At 47.6% G+C, this 17,681-nt stretch overlaps 1 protein-coding gene across 1 annotated transcript in view; it reads left to right on the plus strand.

The window, feature by feature from the left end:
• LOC137300221 (insulin-like growth factor-binding protein 4) overlaps positions 1-8,369 on the plus strand; it is a 43,477-nt gene extending 35,108 nt beyond the window's left edge. The window contains exons 3-4 of the mRNA XM_067969319.1: positions 552-680; positions 3,461-8,369. Of these exons, the coding sequence (XP_067825420.1) occupies positions 552-680; positions 3,461-3,598 (267 nt within the window). The 3' untranslated portion in view covers positions 3,599-8,369. The remainder of the gene's footprint in view (positions 1-551; positions 681-3,460) is intronic.
• Positions 8,370-17,681: the final 9,312 nt, after the last annotated feature.

The raw sequence follows: 17,681 nt of genomic DNA on the forward strand, positions 1-17,681 counted from the left end.
ATCAAAATCATTAACCTGCCTTTCTCTCTCGAGAGCCGCCGTCGGGTCTGATGAAAGGGTTAATGATTTGGAGAGAGTCTGTCGGCTGTGCTGAAGCACCCGTCTATCTTCTTCCTTTACAGATGCTGACAGATTCGCTGTGTATTTGCAGCATTTTCTGTAACTCTCCGATTGAAGCCATCCCTCGAGTAACTAACTCTCCCATTGAAGCCCCTCCCTCCAGTCCCCTCACTCTCTCCCTCCTGCTGTATTTTGAATGACTGTTAACCTCCCTGTCAAATTGTTCCAAATACTTTCCATTCAATGATTACAGATGTTTTTCCTGATAATTCTGTTTTAAATTACTTTTCACCAGTTTTATTTCCTTAAATTATGAGATTTTAATTGATTGTAGCTTTGAATTCCAATTTTTTTTTTTGCTAAATCAGTTCAGGGCTTCCTGAGTGTAATTAGTTGTTGGGAGGGTGGTCCATGGGTCCTATAATGAACAGATTTGCTGGGCAGAAGTGGACCTATCATTGCTGTTCTTACTGTTTACTCCTGTTGTTTAGGGGCCGTGTCATGGTGAACTTCAGCGAGCATTGGAGAGATTTGCGATGTCACTGAGTCAGACGCATGATAATCTCTATCATATTCCAATCCCCAACTGTGACAAAAAAGGATTTTTTCACCCAAAGCAGGTATTTATTCCATCTCCTTGTTGGAGTAACAACTCTGGTCAAGATTCAGTTTATCTCATGGGCAGAGATCCTGAACTCATCCACATTGGCCTGGAAAAATATTCAATGGTTGTTTCCTACCTTCTCATAGAAGAACCGAAAATTCGAGGTAGAGTTACTGCTGGTGTGTCTCTCAGTGGCTGGCCAAACAGAAAGGGAATAAAGCTCCCTCTACACTGTCCCATCAAACACTCCCAGGGCAGGTACAGCAGGGGTTAGATACAGAGTAAAGCTCCCTCTACACTGTCCCATCAAACACTCCCAGGGCAGGTACAGCACGGGTTAGATACAGAGTAAAGCTCCCTCTACACTGTCCCATCAAACACTCCCAGGGCAGGTACAGGGTTAGATACAGAGTAAAGCTCCCTCTACACTGTCCCATCAAACACTCCCAGGGCAGGTACAGCAGGGGTTAGATACAGAGTAAAGCTCCCTCTACACTGTCCCATCAAACACTCCCAGGGCAGGTACAGCACGGGTTAGATACAGAGTAAAGCTCCCTCTACACTGTCCCATCAAACACTCCCAGGGCAGGTACAGGGTTAGATACAGAGTAAAGCTCCCTCTACACTGTCCCATCAAACACTCCCAGGGCAGGTACAGCAGGGGTTAGATACAGAGTAAAGCTCCCTCTACACTGTCCCATCAAACACTCCCAGGGCAGGTACAGGGTTAGATACAGAGTAAAGCTCCCTCTACACTGTCCCATCAAACACTCCCAGGGCAGGTACAGGGTTAGATACAGAGTAAAGCTCCCTCTACACTGTCCCATCAAACACTCCCAGGGCAGGTACAGCAGGGGTTAGATACAGAGTAAAGCTCCCTCTACACTGTCCCATCAAACACTCCCAGGGCAGGTACAGGGTTAGAAACAGAGTAAAGCTCCCTCTACACTGTCCCATCAAACACTCCCAGGGCAGGTACAGCAGGGGTTAGATACAGAGTAAAGCTCCCTCTACACTGTCCCATCAAACACTCCCAGGGCAGGTACAGGGTTAGATACAGAGTAAAGCTCCCTCTACACTGTCCCATCAAACACTCCCAGGGCAGGTACAGCACGGGTTAGATACAGAGTAAAGCTCCCTCTACACTGTCCCATCAAACACTCCCAGGGCAGGTACAGCAGGGGTTAGATACAGAGTAAAGCTCCCTCTACACTGTCCCATCAAACACTCCCAGGGCAGGTACAGCAGGGGTTAGATACAGAGTAAAGCTCCCTCTACACTGTCCCATCAAACACTCCCAGGGCAGGTACAGGGTTAGATACAGAGTAAAGCTCCCTCTACACTGTCCCATCAAACACTCCCAGGGCAGGTACAGCACGGGTTAGATACAGAGTAAAGCTCCCTCTACACTGTCCCATCAAACACTCCCAGGGCAGGTACAGCAGGGGTTAGATACAGAGTAAAGCTCCCTCTACACTGTCCCATCAAACACTCCCAGGGCAGGTACAGCACGGGTTAGATACAGAGTAAAGCTCCCTCTACACTGTCCCATCAAACACTCCCAGGGCAGGTACAGCAGGGGTTAGATACAGAGTAAAGCTCCCTCTACACTGTCCCATCAAACACTCCCAGGGCAGGTACAGCAGGGGTTAGATACAGAGTAAAGCTCCCTCTACACTGTCCCATCAAACACTCCCAGGGCAGGTACAGGGTTAGATACAGAGTAAAGCTCCCTCTACACTGTCCCATCAAACACTCCCAGGGCAGGTACAGCACGGGTTAGATACAGAGTAAAGCTCCCTCTACACTGTCCCATCAAACACTCCCAGGGCAGGTACAGCAGGGGTTAGATACAGAGTAAAGCTCCCTCTACACTGTCCCATCAAACACTCCCAGGGCAGGTACAGGGTTAGATACAGAGCAAAGCTCCCTCTACACTGTCCCATCAAACACTCCCAGGGCAGGTACAGGGTTAGATACAGAGCAAAGCTCCCTCTACACTGTCCCATCAAACACTCCCAGGGAAGGTACAGCACGGGTTAGATACAGAGTAAAGCTCCCTCTACACTGTCCCATCAAACACTCCCAGGGCAGGTACAGCACGGGTTAGATACAGAGTAAAGCTCCCTCTACACTGTCCCATCAAACACTCCCAGGGAAGGTACAGCACGGGTTAGATACAGAGTAAAGCTCCCTCTGCACTGTCCCATCAAACACTCCCAGGGCAGGTACAGGGTTAGATACAGAGTAAAGCTCCCTCTACACTGTCCCATCAAACACTCCCAGGGCAGGTACAGCACGGGTTAGATACAGAGTAAAGCTCCCTCTACACTGTCCCATCAAACACTCCCAGGGCAGGTACAGCACGGGTTAGATACAGAGTAAAGCTCCCTCTACACTGTCCCATCAAACACTCCCAGGGCAGGTACAGCACGGGTTAGGTACAGAGTAAAGCTCCCTCTACACTGTCCTAACAATCTGCCTCAACCCAATCTCAGAAGAGTATCTCTATTTCCCCTGCCAGTCATTCTGAGGCCTTTGAGTTTGATAAATTAATATCAATGATGTTGACATTAGGGTATTTTTGCAATGCTGATGTATTCACAAGAGGAATTGGGTTGAGTTTTCCCCAAACTAGTTTCTCTGACTGGAAATCTTTAATCAGTCAAAGGTTCCACATGTTGAGAATTTTGGTCCTTGTGTTTCTAAATTTGGAAATAATCCTAATGATCTGGAATCCAGGAGTCCAGGCTGATTAATTGTTGGAACTCATTTCCTTCCTGTTTCACTCTACAGTGTCACCCATCACTGGATGGCCAGCGTGGAAAGTGCTGGTGCGTTGACCCCAAGACGGGTGTGAAACTCATAGGGTCTCCAGAGGTGAAAGGAGACATCGACTGTCACCGCTTCCTCATGGAGCAGGTGCAGGAGTGAGCAGGAGCACCTCTGCCAGAAAGAGACTTCACCATTCTCCCTCCAAAAAAATGCAATCTTTTTGGTGCTGTCCATACGAGGTGAAGAGGGAAACTATCACGAGTTGGTTCAGTGTGTGGTGTGAGAGGCAGAGGTGTGCAACAGCAGTCCACTCACACCTCGCAAAGTCACTCTCATCTTCTACCTTGATGATTGCAAGGCCTTTGAATTTAATTCTGCTCTAATGGAGGTGTTTCTGTTGTATAAAGTCTTCCAATTTTTGAGTTTTTCAGACATTCGTATCTGTTACACTCGCTCGTTCCTGTGGGCTTGTTCCATTCTGAGCTGTTTGCTTGTTAAGTGAATCTCGTGCTCCAGTAAGCCAATATATAATGAGCACCAACAACGAGTGTGAACGTAACACTTTGCCCCTATGGAACACGGCCAAATTGTGTGCCAGGCAGTAGATGAATGCCATGCCAGTGTGTAATGTAGCAGAAAGTAAAGACCATGAATGAGTGGACACCTCCTCTTGCACCTCTGGATGCAGATCCAGCTCTGAGCAAAATGGGCTTCATTTTAGATCCCTCAACAGCCTAAAGAAAATTGTTTAATGAACAACAATCAAAAAAAAAAGTTCCCTCCTCCCAGTGTTAGAGTCTCACCCCATCCCCCGCTCTTCATATCCCACCACTGAGTGTGATCACTTAAAGGCCACATGCAGGTACATGTAACATTCTCCATTGAAAGTTCAACTATGAGGGGAGGGGGGCAGGGGCAGGGGCAGGGGCAATGTAAACTCCATCTGCTTGGCGGGAACGGGGTGAAGGCCCCCCCTGAAAATCACCGCAATTCACGCACCGCCCAGTTCCCGCTCAGTCACCGGGCACCACCGTTTTGGCCGGGGCCTTTTACTGGGCAGCCCAGGCATCTGCCTGTTTCAAGCGGGAGCCTACTTGTAATATGTTAATTGGGGTCCTATGACGCAGATGAGACCCTGACTCAGCTTTCGGGTACCAATGGGTGGAGCGTGCGCTACACTCAGTGATATCTGGCATTGAGTGGCCCAACCAGGGGTCCTTAAAGGGATCATTGTAGGCCATTCCTTTGAATGCAGATCCTGGCCCCACAAATATCTTCTGGCTCCATGACCCTGGAATCCCTGCCCTTCCTGACCACTGGGCCATCTATGAGTGGTGGAACACCACGCACAGCTCACTGGCAATATGGAAAAAGGCTCGGTCCTCACATTGGCTGGAGCCTCTCACCACTCCCCCCAGTGTCCCCTTCGGGTTAAAATCAACCCCATGGTCTCTCGATGAACATTTATAAATTTCTTGGGAAGCTCAATCGTTGATTCCTTTACTTGTCCGATAACCCTTGTACTTTCAGCGTGCCGGAATCCAGAGTGTTTAAAATCAGTTTTCAGTGTTTGTGCACAAGATAAGCCAATGAACGGATTAAAGGCCCCAATTTACAGTGCGACAAGGAAGGGTTAGGCCAAGCAGGTTACAACCTCGAGCAGGGATCAGACTGGCACTGAGAGCATCGAGGTCAAACCAGGGCGGAGAGTTGAAATCCTCGGAGAATGGAAAGATGAGGCACTTCCCCCTCTCCTCCTTGTCTCATGGACCTCATGGGTCTTTAAGCACAAAAGAGGGGGTAGAAAAGGGTGGGGGCAGGGTGGGGGATGGGTGGGACACTAATATGGGCGTGGCACTGAGAATGAGCACTCCATCTAAGGCCATGTTACACAGCTAAGATCTAACTTCTTCATCCAGAGGGTGGTGAGTGTGTGGAACAGCCGGTGCAGGGAGGAGGTGGAAGCAGAGGATGTTAGAAATTTTAAAAGGGGGACCAACAGGGCTATTGGAGGGTATCGGAGGTAATGAGGGGGTGAGCAGCTGGTGGATGGAGATGTTGTTTCTGATGCTGTACAGTCCATTATTCCTGAACAAACATGGGGTGCAGGGTATCTGGAATTTGTCTAATGATGTAACATGGTCTCCTGCCCCAGCGAATCGGGGAGGAATTTCCCAGCTTATCCTGTCGCCATTTTCCTTTCTGGTCTCCTGTCACCCCAGGAATGAACCACCAGTGGGTGGAGTCTGAGGCATCACTGTCTGATTGACAGGGTCGGACTGTCTGCTCTCACCTTTCTTTTCATACGTTAGGTGGGGGGCTCCCCGCTGGTAACCAAAGTTTCGATGCTGTTAGTCCTGGTTAGGAATACAACAAAAGTTTGAGGATGTTTGAAGAAATGTGACCTGAGAGAATGGATTTAAACCCTGGTTGAATATTCAGTGCTGCATTAGACCTGCTGACAGCCATAAATTTCAAAGGAGAAAATGGGATTGTAAAGGAATAAAATGATCTTTTTATTTTTCCCGACATCTCTTTCTTTTCCCTATCTTGCTTTATAACCCTGCTGCTCGCAGTTACACAGCCTTCCCCAGCATGGAGGGCCCAGTGAGGCAGATAGCATTGACACATTTAAGGGGAGGCTTGATGCATACGTGAGGGAGAAGGGAATAGAGGGATAGGGGGAGGGTGGGAAGAGGTCATTAGGGAGGGAGGAGGCTCACGTGGAGCATAAACACCGGCGTAGATCAGTTGGGCCGAATGGCCAGTTTCTGTGCTGTAAATTGTATGTAATTGTCTGATTCATTGAATAATAGAATTCCACCCCCACCCCCAACTGGGAGATTGAGATGGTCCCTTGTCACCAGCTGAGAGTCTGAGACAGTCCTCATCACCCACTTCCCAGGGGATTGAGCTGCAGACTCCTTCAATGTCTTTCTGCAAAGAGGAAGGTAATTGGGCCCTTTTTTAAAACAAATTCCATTCTTTGATGATCTTGGCCTCACCCAGTCCCGGTCACTTTGTGTTGAGTTCATTCTTTGCCTCACCTTTCCCCTGCAACCAGACTGAATTGCTTTCTGCCACATGACACATCTGGGAGCCTGGGAGAGAACTGGCAACCAGATTGGCATAACGGACTGCTTTAGGATTCAAGTTCAGCACCTTCCAGTTGGACATCGAATACTTGCTGAACAAAGAACCCTGTGAGAAAGCACCACGTAAACTGCAACCCCCGATGGTTCAGAGCCTCAGCGTAAATACAAGTGAACGAGTCGAGCCACACACACAATGAGAAACCAAACACGATCCAACTTCACACTTGGAGTCCCTAACCCATGGTCATCTGGTCAGTAACTGAAGCATCCAGAAACAATATGGAGAGATTAGCGATTGTTTCGGGGGCAGTGGGGAACGGAGAATGATCAAGGCAGCTGCAAGGAGTGAGTGTTCTCTCGTTCTCAGCTGCTTCTGTTCGTGTCTCACTGAGAAGCTGCGAGGTCCCCATAAATGGCGATGGAGAGCAGCTGAGCCCTGACTGTTGATGTCCTAGAGAAATGAATGCGAAACACAGGAATCAAGAAGCAGCTCCAAGTGTCCCTTTCTACACTGGCCATCAATGTCCAGTCTGAAACCCGTACGTAGAGGGCCTGGACTAAAGCACAAACATGCTCCCCATTCAGCACTAAATTGGCAATCTAACTTAGAGGTTGTGCAGATTGGCTGGTGTGAATATCGAAACATGTCACATTGGTACCTGCTCTGAGCCTTGGGCAAGGCCTTCAGTAAGACACATATTCCAATCCTTGAGGCCCCTTTAACGCAGCTCCTGCCTCTGCCAGTGTTGCATTGGCAGAATTTCCCACTTTGGTGGTCGTGATCCTGCTGGGAGCCAAATGACCTTCAACCCAGGTTACGGTGAGGCCGTAGCAGTGGGCGGAGGTCCTACCCCATAAGACCCGGGAGAAGATTCCTAGCCCAGATCTCCTGATGGGTGATGACGCACCTTTATTCTATCGCGCCATTTCACTATTTCAAACCGTTGACCGTTCAGAGCCTCCCTTTGACCTTGGCTTTAATACACCAACCCTCTGACTCTTCCCCAATAACCTCCTGATGCTGAAACCTACTTAGCTTTTTGAGTAAGAGGAATTGGCAGCCAGTGTGTTAGTTGGAGGCAGGGACATCATGCACTCTGTCTGTCTGAGGGACTTGACCTTGGTCCTAGTTCTGTGGAGCTCTCGTCTTGTCTATAGTCTGCACACTTGAACCCAGAGAGCTGGCTTATCGCAAAGTTTCTGGGTGCTCGCAAAACAGAACACGAGCAAAACTGAGGCCATGAAAATGAGCGTGTGATTGGACCGCCTCTAGAGATGAGCGTGTGATTGGACCGCCTCTAGAGATGAGCGTGTGATTGGTCCTCTAGAGGAATGTCGGGCCCTGAATGCATTCCCCTCCCCCACTCCAATCCACGTCCACCCCTCCACTGGGCTTTGGTCTTTCCATCTCACCTCATACTTGATGGGGGCAAAATTTAAACAAATATTCAATGTGATTTTATGATTTTTGAAAGGGGAGACAGATAAAACTTCAATTATTGAGATATTTGATGTGTAAAGAACCCTTGGTGTCGTCAGACAGCGTGAGAAATGGGAAGAGGAGGATTGTGCAGACACTAGCAACTTGTGAGCAAAGAAGGAAGGAAGGAAGGAAGGGACAAAGCAAGCAGGAAGGAATAAAAACAGATGTTGCTACCTTCAATTGTACAAATACTCGGGACATGTGATTAGCAGCACATCAGATCTATATATTACACTTACTGGTGGCAATCTCTAATACCTCTGATACTCGCAGAACCTTTTTAAAATACAATGTTAGAGTGTGTTTTTGTAAAGTATTGGAATTGTAATAAATGCTGAAACAGTGAAATCCATTGGTGCTGCCGTGTCACTTCCTGCACATCGTCCAGTCTCTGATCTTTCCCTTTTTCATTTATCACATTGCTGTTTGTGGGATCTTGCTGTGTGCAAATTGGCTGCCGCGTTTCCTACATTACAACGGTGACTACACTTCAAAAGTACTTCATTGGCTGTAAAGCGTTTTGGGACATCCTGAGGTTGTGAAAGGCGCTATATAAATGCAAGTTCTTATTTTCTGTCTCATCTTTCTATTTCTTTCTCTTTTTCTTTCTCTTTTTCTTTCTCGCTGTTACCTTCTGCTAACAGCTCCACTGACAATTACTTTTCACTGCACCAATATTCAGTGTTCAAATACACGCCGTTCCTGTGCAGGGTTCAGGGACCCCTCTAAGTGGGCAATTAAATTTGACTCTGGACAGCAGGCACTTCAGACAGTGACTGAGTTTAGTTGAAGGTGATTTGACTGCAAAACAGCTCCTCTTAAGTTTTATGGAAAAACTTAATTTTGTGGTGTTTATACCCATCAGTTGTCTGCCTGTGAAGTCCATTTCCCTGGAACGTTTTGGGCTCCTCTCCCTTGGGCCCTGTCTCCAATGGGACAATCTCTCTGTTGGTTTCCTATCCCACAACCATTGTATACCAGTAATAAATAATTGCATTTGTCTTTAAGATTATGAAAGGGTTTGACAGGGTAGACATAGAGAAAATGTTTCCACTTGTGGCGGAGACCAGAACTAGAGGCCATAAATATGAAATAGTCGCTAATAAATCCAACAGGGAATTCAGCAGAAATTTCTTTACCCAGAGAGTGGTGAGAATGTGGAACTCGCTCCCACAAGGAGTAGTTGAGGCGAATATATCACCGTTCCTTCATCGTCGCTGGGTCAAAATCCTGGAACTCCCTAACAGCACTGTGGGAGAACCTTCACCACACGGACTGCAGCGGTTCAAGAAGGCGGCTCACCACCACCTTCTCAAGGGCAATTAGGGATAGGCAATAAATGCTGGGCTCGCCAGCGATGCCCACATCCCATGAACGAATAAAAAAAGGATAGATGCATTTAAGGAGAAGCTAGATAAGTACATGAGGGAGAAAGGAATAGAAGGATATGCTGATAGGGTGAGATAAAGTAGGGAGGGAGGAGGCTCGTGTGGAGCATAAACACCGGCATAGACCAGTTGGGCCGAATGGCCTGTTTCTGTGCTGTAGACTCAATGTATCTTGATGTATTATGTTGTACCGTGCTGAAATGCATTGAAGTACTTCACACAATGAGTTATCTTGAAGTGCACTAACTGTTATCTGGTAGTCACAGAAGCCATTCTGTACCAACAGGCACAGATAGCAAGTAGTGGACAGGGGAATGTCAATGGATGTTATTTATATGGACTTTCAGAAGGCATTTGATAAGGTCCCACATAAGAGACTGTTAGCTAAGATAGAAGCCCATGGAATCGAGGGAAAAGTACGGACTTGGTTAGGAAGTTGGCTGAGCGAAAGGTGACAGAGAGTAGGGATAATGGGTAGGTACTCACATTGGCAGGATGTGACTAGTGGAGTCCCGCAGGGATCTGTCTTGGGGCCTCAATTATTCACAATATTTATTAACGACTTAGATGAAGGCATAGAAAGTCTCATATCTAAGTTTGCCGATGACACAAAGATTGGTGGCATTGTAAGCAGTGTAGATGAAAACATAAAATTACAAAGCGATATTGATAGATTAGGTGAATGGGCAAAACTGTGGCAAATGGAATTCAATGTAGACAAATGTGAGGTCATCCACTTTGGATCAAAAAAGGATAGAACAGGGTACTTTCTAAATGGTAAAAATTTAAAAACAGTGGATGTCCAAAGGGACTTAGGGGTTCAGGTACATAGATCATTGAAGTGTCATGAACAGGTGCAGAAAATAATCAAGAAGGCTAATGGAATGCTGGCCTTTATATCTGGAGGACTAGAGTACAAGGGGGCAGAAGTTATGCTGCAGCTATACAAAACCCTGGTTAGACCGCACCTGGAGTACTGTGAGCAGTTCTGGGCACCGCACCTTCGGAAGGACATATTGGCCTTGGAGGGAGTGCAGCATAGGTTTACTAGAATGATACCCGGACTTCAAGGGTTAAATTACGAGGAGAGATTGCACAAATTGGGGTTGTATTCTCTAGAGTTTAGAAGGTTAAGGGGTGATCTGATCGAAGTTTATAAGATATTAAGGGGAACGGATAGGGTGGATAGAGAGAAACTATTTCCGCTGGTTGGGGATTTTAGGAGTAGGGGGCACAGTCTAAAAATTAGAGCCAGACCTTTCAGGAGTGAGATTAGAAAACATTTCTACACACAAAGGGTGGTAGAAGTTTGGAACTCTCTTCCGCAAACGACAATTGATACTAGCTCAATTGCTAAATTTAAATCTGAGATAGATAGCTTTTTGGCAACCAAAGGTATTAAGGGATATGGGCCAAAGGCAGGTATATGGAGTTAGATCACAGATCAGCCATGATCTTATCAAATGGTGGAGCAGGCACGAGGGGCTGAATGGCCGACTCCTGTTCCTATGTTCCTATGTTTTCCTAGATGAATGACCAGTTAACCAGATCAGCCATTATCTAATGGTATAGAGGGACAGGCTCAAGGGGCTGAATGGCTTCCTCCTGTTCCTAGGTATCTAACCTGTTTTTGGTGATGTTGGTTGAGGGAGGAATGTTGGCCGGGTCACTGGGAGAACTCTTTGCTTTCTGAATAGTGCCAGTGGAGTTTCAAAGCCCACCTACACAGGCCAATGGGAGCTTGATTTTCACATTTCATCCAAAGGACGGCTTCTCGCTTGCAATGCAGCCATCCCTCAGTACTGGACTGGAGTGCCAGCCTAGACCATGAACTCCAGCTCCTAGTGTTCTAATCAGAAGCAAGAGAACTGCCAATGGAGGCAAATTCATTCAGATCATCGATAACCGAGGGAATGGCGGGGAATCTTGCCCGATGCCTGGTCGATCCTGACCAGCGGGCACTGATCAAGCATAGGATTCCTATGCAAGAATTCTTAATCGGTGGCCTCTTGCTAAATTTTCAGGATGTTTCTGTAATGTTGATTTTGGAGCGTGGAAAGCAGCTTCGTTCAACAAAGCAACAACTTTCATTTAAAGAGTGTCTTTAATGTAGGATTAACATCGTGTGAAAGAAGAAGATATGAGGACAGGTGACCAAAAGTCTGGTCAAAGAGGTAGGTTTTTAGGAGGCTCCTAAAGGATGAGAGAGAGGCGGAGAGGTTTAGGGAGGGAATTCCAGAGTTTAGGGCCTAGTCAGCTGAAGGCACGGCCGCCAATGGGTGGGGCAAAGGGAGTGGGGGATGCACAAGAGGCCAGAATTGGAGGAGTGCAGAGATCTGGGAGGGTTGTAGGGCTGGAGGAGGTTACAGAGAGAGAGAGGGGCGAGGGCCATGGAGGGATTTGAAAACAAGGATGAGACTTTTAAAATCAAGGCATTGGTGGACTGGGAGTCAATATAGGTCAGTGAGCACAGAGGGTGATGGGTGAACGGGATTTGGTGTAGGTTAGGATACAGAGTTTTAGGATAGCTCAAGTTTATTGAGGGTGGGAGGCCGGCCAGGAGAGCATTGGAATAGTCAAGCCTGGAGGTAACGAAGGCACGGATGATGGTTTCAGCAGCAGATGAGCTGAGGCAGGGGCAGAGATGGGCGATGTTATGGAGGTGGAAGTAGACGGTCTTGGTGATGGAGAGGATATGGGGTCGGAAACTTAGCTCAGGGTCAAATAGGACTCCAAGGTTGCAAACAGCCTGGTCCAGCCTCAGAGAGTGGGCGTGTGGTGCCTGCAGGGCGAGGCCCAGTCTTTTGGTCAGATACAGACTTGCCATCAAACCCAGAGTACAATGAAAATAACCTTTGCACAACTCGATCAAAGACCTGAAAGACAGAGTGAGCTCAATCGGCTCAATAATTTTTTCTAATTTCCTCTATTATAAACTCTCGGATCAATGCAGATTGTGAGCAAAACCAGGCTGTGAGATAATCCTGGGTTTGACCCCCCAGGTCCTGAGGTGAGCTGCATTGGGCACAAGACCAGAGTGGGAGAAGGGAAAGTTAGAGAAAAGTCTTGCTTGGTGGCCTTCTAGCAGTTGGTGCAGAAGGGAAGGGGATTGTCTAGATGTGGGGTTTGCACCTCTACTCTGCATAGAAGCATAAAGGACGGACAGGCCTGAACATGGAGGATAACAGATAAATAAAATTTACATTAAAAAAGAGCTTTCCCCTTCTGATGAGCAACATGGAGAGAACAATCATTTGACACCGTGCCAAACATCCAGATCCCAGATTCCAGACATCACCTCTCAACCTCACTATTGTGAATTTTAATGTGTAGCTCACAATGCTGTTGATTCTGTACTGAATCATTAATTTAGTGCAAACCTCTCACTCAGTGAACACCCTGAGAGGCAGAAGCAAAGCTCACTGTTGGACCGCCATGACTTTCCAACCAAACAAGTCAGCAGGGATCCAGGGCTGGTGGAGTTCTGGAAACACATGCATGTTTATTCTGCATCGAGCCCAACTTTTTGCATTTATTTCTAATTTGTAATTGATTTTTTGAGATGATTTTTCGTTCTTAACTGGGTGAGTGGTGGGGTTGCCAACTCTGTTTGGATGCATTCCTGGAGGTATCATCACATGACCTCCTGCCTCCAACCACCCTATCCGGTCACACAAACCTTTCTCCTCCAGCTCCAGTATTTTTATAACTAATAAACAAAACTATTCAAAGAAAATGAAAGAAACAGACAATTTTTTAAAATTCCCCTGTGATTTTTCTTCCAGGATGCTATGCAGTGTCCTGGAGGTTAGTCTTTAATTCCAGGAGACTCCAGGACAATCCTTGAGGGTTGGCGACCCCTAGTGAGGGGCCTCGGTGATTGGGAATGGGACTATTTTACCTCAACTCAATAACCATCAAAATTGTCCACTATCAAAGTGGTAAACATAGAGAAAATGTTTCCACTTGTGGGGGAGTCCAGAACTAGGGGCCATAAATATAAAATAGTCTCTAATAAATCCATTGGGGAATTCAGGAGAACTTCTTTACCCAGAGAGTGGTGAGAATGTGGAACTCGCTGCCACAAGGAGTGGTTGAGGTGAATAGTGGAGATGGATTTAAGGGGAAGCTCGATAAACACATGAGGGAGAAAGGAATAGAAGGATATGCTGATAGGGTGAGATGAAGAGGGGAGGGAGGAGGCTCGTGTGGAGCATAAACACCAGCATGGACCAGTTGGGCCAAATGGCCTGTTTCTGTGCTGTACATTCTCTAGAATAACAACAGTGACTGTCCTTGTGAAGTAGTTCATTGGATGTGAAGTGATTCAAGACGTCCTTTCTGAAGAGTTTTTCCGCTGATTGGCCATTTATTTGCCACATGAAACTCTTGAGATTTCCCAAGCAATTGATCCTCTATTGTCACTGGGCTTCGTTACACAAACCAATCCAAAAATATCGCCTGGGTCATATTCCTGAGTTGTCATATTCACTTCCTTGGTCAATGAGTCCTCTTCATTCTCATTGTTCATATTAACTAGCTTTTCTCCAGAGCTGAGACTCAGAGCCCAATACCAGCAGAGCTGAGACTCAGGGCCCAAAACCAGCAGAGTTGAGACTCAGAGCCCAAAACCAGCAGAGGTGAGACTCAGAGCCCAAAACCAGCAGAGCTGAGACTCAGAGCCAAATACCAGCAGAGCTGAGACTCAGAGCCCAAAACCAGCAGAGCTGAGACTCAGAGCCCAATACCAGCAGAGCTGAGACTCAGAGCCCAATACCAGCAGAGCTGAGACTCAGAGCCCAAAGCCAGCAGAGCTGAGACTCAGAGCCCAATACCAGCAGAGCTGAGACTCAGAGCCCAAAACCAGCAGAGCTGAGACTCAGAGCCCAATACCAGCAGAGCTGAGACTCAGAGCCCAAAACCAGCAGAGCTGAGACTCAGAGCCCAATACCAGCAGAGCTGAGACTCAGAGCCCAAAACCAGCAGAGCTGAGACTCAGAGCCCAATACCAGCAGAGCTGAGACTCAGAGCCCAATACCAGCGGAGCTGAGACTCAGCCCAAAATCAGCAGAGCTGAGAATCAGAGCCCAATACCAGCAGAGCTGAGACTCAGGGCCCAAAACCAGCAGAGCTGAGACTCAGAGCCCAAAACCAGCAGAGCTGAGACTCAGAGCCCAAAACCAGCAGAGCTGAGACTCAGAGCCCAATACCAGCAGAGCTGAGACTCAGAGCCCAATACCAGCAGAGCTGAGACTCAGAGCCCAAAACCAGCAGAGCTGAGACTCAGAGCCCAATACCAGCAGAGCTGAGACTCAGAGCCCAAAACCAGCAGAGCTGAGACTCAGAGCCCAATACCAGCAGAGCTGAGACTCAGAGCCCAAAATCAGCAGAGCTGAGACTCAGAGCCCAAAACCAGCAGAGCTGAGACTCAGAGCCCAATACCAGCAGAGCTGAGACTCAGAGCCCAAAACCAGCAGAGCTGAGACTCAGAGCCCAATGCCAGCAGAGCTGAGACTCAGCCTAAAATCAGCAGAGCTGAGAATCAGAGCCCAATACCAGCAGAGCTGAGACTCAGAGCCCAATACCAGCAGAGCTGAGACTCAGAGTCCTCAAATACCAGTAGGAACATAGGAACAGGAGGAGGCCGTTTAGCCCCTCGCGCCTGTTCCGCCATTCAATGAGATCATGGCTGATCTGTGACCTAACTCCATATACCCGCCTTAGCCCCATATCCCTTAATACCTTTGGTAGTAGAACTTAGACACACAGAAGCATAAATGTGAACAGAGCCGTGTTGAACAGCCCACGAGTTGGCATCAAGTCACAAATTCCCTGCAGCTACGAAGCTAACGCTGCCTTTAGTTGGTGTTGTTGGTGTGTATTTACAGCCTGGGCTTCTGCTCGATCTGTCCGGGTGGATGTTTTACAATATTCAACTATGCCTGAACACATAAGCTGCTTTTCCACTTCAAAAATATGATTTAGAAAATGTAATTAATAAAAATAATCTTTTCACAGCTAAACAAGGTCTTTGCAGTGATTATTAAACACAGGCATTAGATTTACAACCAAGAATTGGACAAGATCATTCGTTTTGGGTTAACAATTTAATCCAGAAACTGTCCAGGCAATTTTACAACCGCACTGATTGATGGGGAAAGGGATTGTTGAGTAATTTACTGCAAATAAGGAACAGTTGCTGCTTGTTTTATGACTCCCAATTCCCAGCTCCAAGTTTTCAATCCCAGGTAGGTCAGAAACCAGGGATAGGGTGGGAATCTGGAAGGGTTGAGAGTGCAGGAATTGGCTGGTGGGGGTGGGGGTGAGACAGTGAAAGATAAACTATCACAGCTGTCTTAGAAAAAACAAAGTGAGTGGCCATCGTTGATCCTTTTCTATAAAGAATTGCTCCGATTAGACGGCAGTGATCATCACTAATAATAGACATGGAGTCCAAGGTCTTGGCATCTTAACAGTGCCATCACTGAGGGTCATCCTGAGGACATCTGTGAAAATGAAATGCAACAAAAAAAATTTCCACTGCAGCTCCCGATAATTGTTCCACTGGAACAAGGTGACACGATCCACATTTGTTTCAAATCTCCATTGAATTCTCCACTCACCCCTCCTCAAATCACTGACTCTCACTGGGGTACAGTTCCTCAAATCACTGACTCTCACTGGGATACAGTTCCACAGACACTGACTCTCACTGGGGGACAGTTCCACAGGCACTGACTCTCACTGGGGTACAGTTCCACAGACACTGACTCTCACTGGGGTACAGTTCCACAGACACTGACTCTCACTGGGGTACAGTTCCACACACACTGACTCTCACTGGGGTACAGTTCCACAGACACTGACTCTCACTGGGGTACAGTTCCACAGACACTGACTCTCACTGGGGTACAGTTCCACAGACACTGACTCTCACTGGGGTACAGTTCCACAGACACTGACTCTCACTGGGGTACAGTTCCTCAAATCACTGACCCTCACTGGGGTACAGTTCCTCAAATCACTGACCCTCACTGGGGTACAGTTCCTCAAATCACTGACCCTCACTGGGGTACAGTTCCTCAAATCACTGACTCTCACTGGGGTACAGTTCCACACACACTGACTCTCACTGGGGTACAGTTCCACAGACACTGACTCTCACTGGGATACAGTTCCACACACACTGACTCTCACTGGGGTACAGTTCCACACACACTGACCCTCACTGGGGGACAGTTCCACACACACTGACCCTCACTGGGGTACAGTTCCACAGGCACTGACTCTCACTGGGGTACAGTTCCACAGACACTGACTCTCACTGGGGTACAGTTCCACAGGCACTGACTCTCACTGGGGTACAGTTCCACACACACTGACTCTCACTGGGGTACAGTTCCACAGGCACTGACTCTCACTGGGGTACAGTTCCACAGACACTGACCCTCACTGGGGTACAGTTCCACAGACACTGACTCTCAATGGGGTACAGTTCCACACACACTGACTCTCACTGGGGGACAGTTCCACAGGCACTGACTCTCACTGGGGTACAGTTCCACAGACACTGACCCTCACTGGGGTACAGTTCCACAGACACTGACTCTCAATGGGGTACAGTTCCACACACACTGACTCTCAATGGGGTACAGTTCCACGGGCATTGACTCCCACTGAGACAGTGTAGAGGGAGCTTTACTCGGTATCTAACCCATGCTGTACATGCGCCGGGAGTGCTGGGTGCTGATTGAGTGCTCGGGATGAGAACAGTTCCAAATTGCCAAACTCTGGAGAGCGGCTTGAACCACGACCTTCTGACAGAGGTGGGAATGCAACGCACTGAGCCGAGTAATTCACTGTATGTGGAATGTCGTGCGACTTTATTCATAGCTTTGATAAAACATTAGGTAAAGCAAGATTTTGTTTAATTTTAAATGGCAAACAACATGGATTCAGGAGGGGGTGGGTGGGATTCTGTTGCTGGTCGATTTTGAGAAAGTGACATCTCAAGTAAATGTTGAAAAGTCTTGCGATATTATTTAAATTCAGAGAACCTTTGATAATGTTCCATAGGAAAGCCTTTCACCAAATTAATGGGTATCTTGGGTACAAATTGGCTGAAAGAGATGATGCAGTGTGTCCTGGTTAGGAGAGTGATGGTGGGCTGGAGATCTGTACCCCGGGGATCGGTGCTGGGAGATGGACTGAGTGGGGGTCCCGGGGATCGGTGCTGGGAGATGGACTGAGTGGGGGTCCCGGGGATCGGTGCTGGG

This window comes from Heptranchias perlo, chromosome 30, assembly GCF_035084215.1.
Source record: "Heptranchias perlo isolate sHepPer1 chromosome 30, sHepPer1.hap1, whole genome shotgun sequence".
NCBI classification, from domain to species: Eukaryota; Metazoa; Chordata; class Chondrichthyes; order Hexanchiformes; family Hexanchidae; genus Heptranchias; species Heptranchias perlo.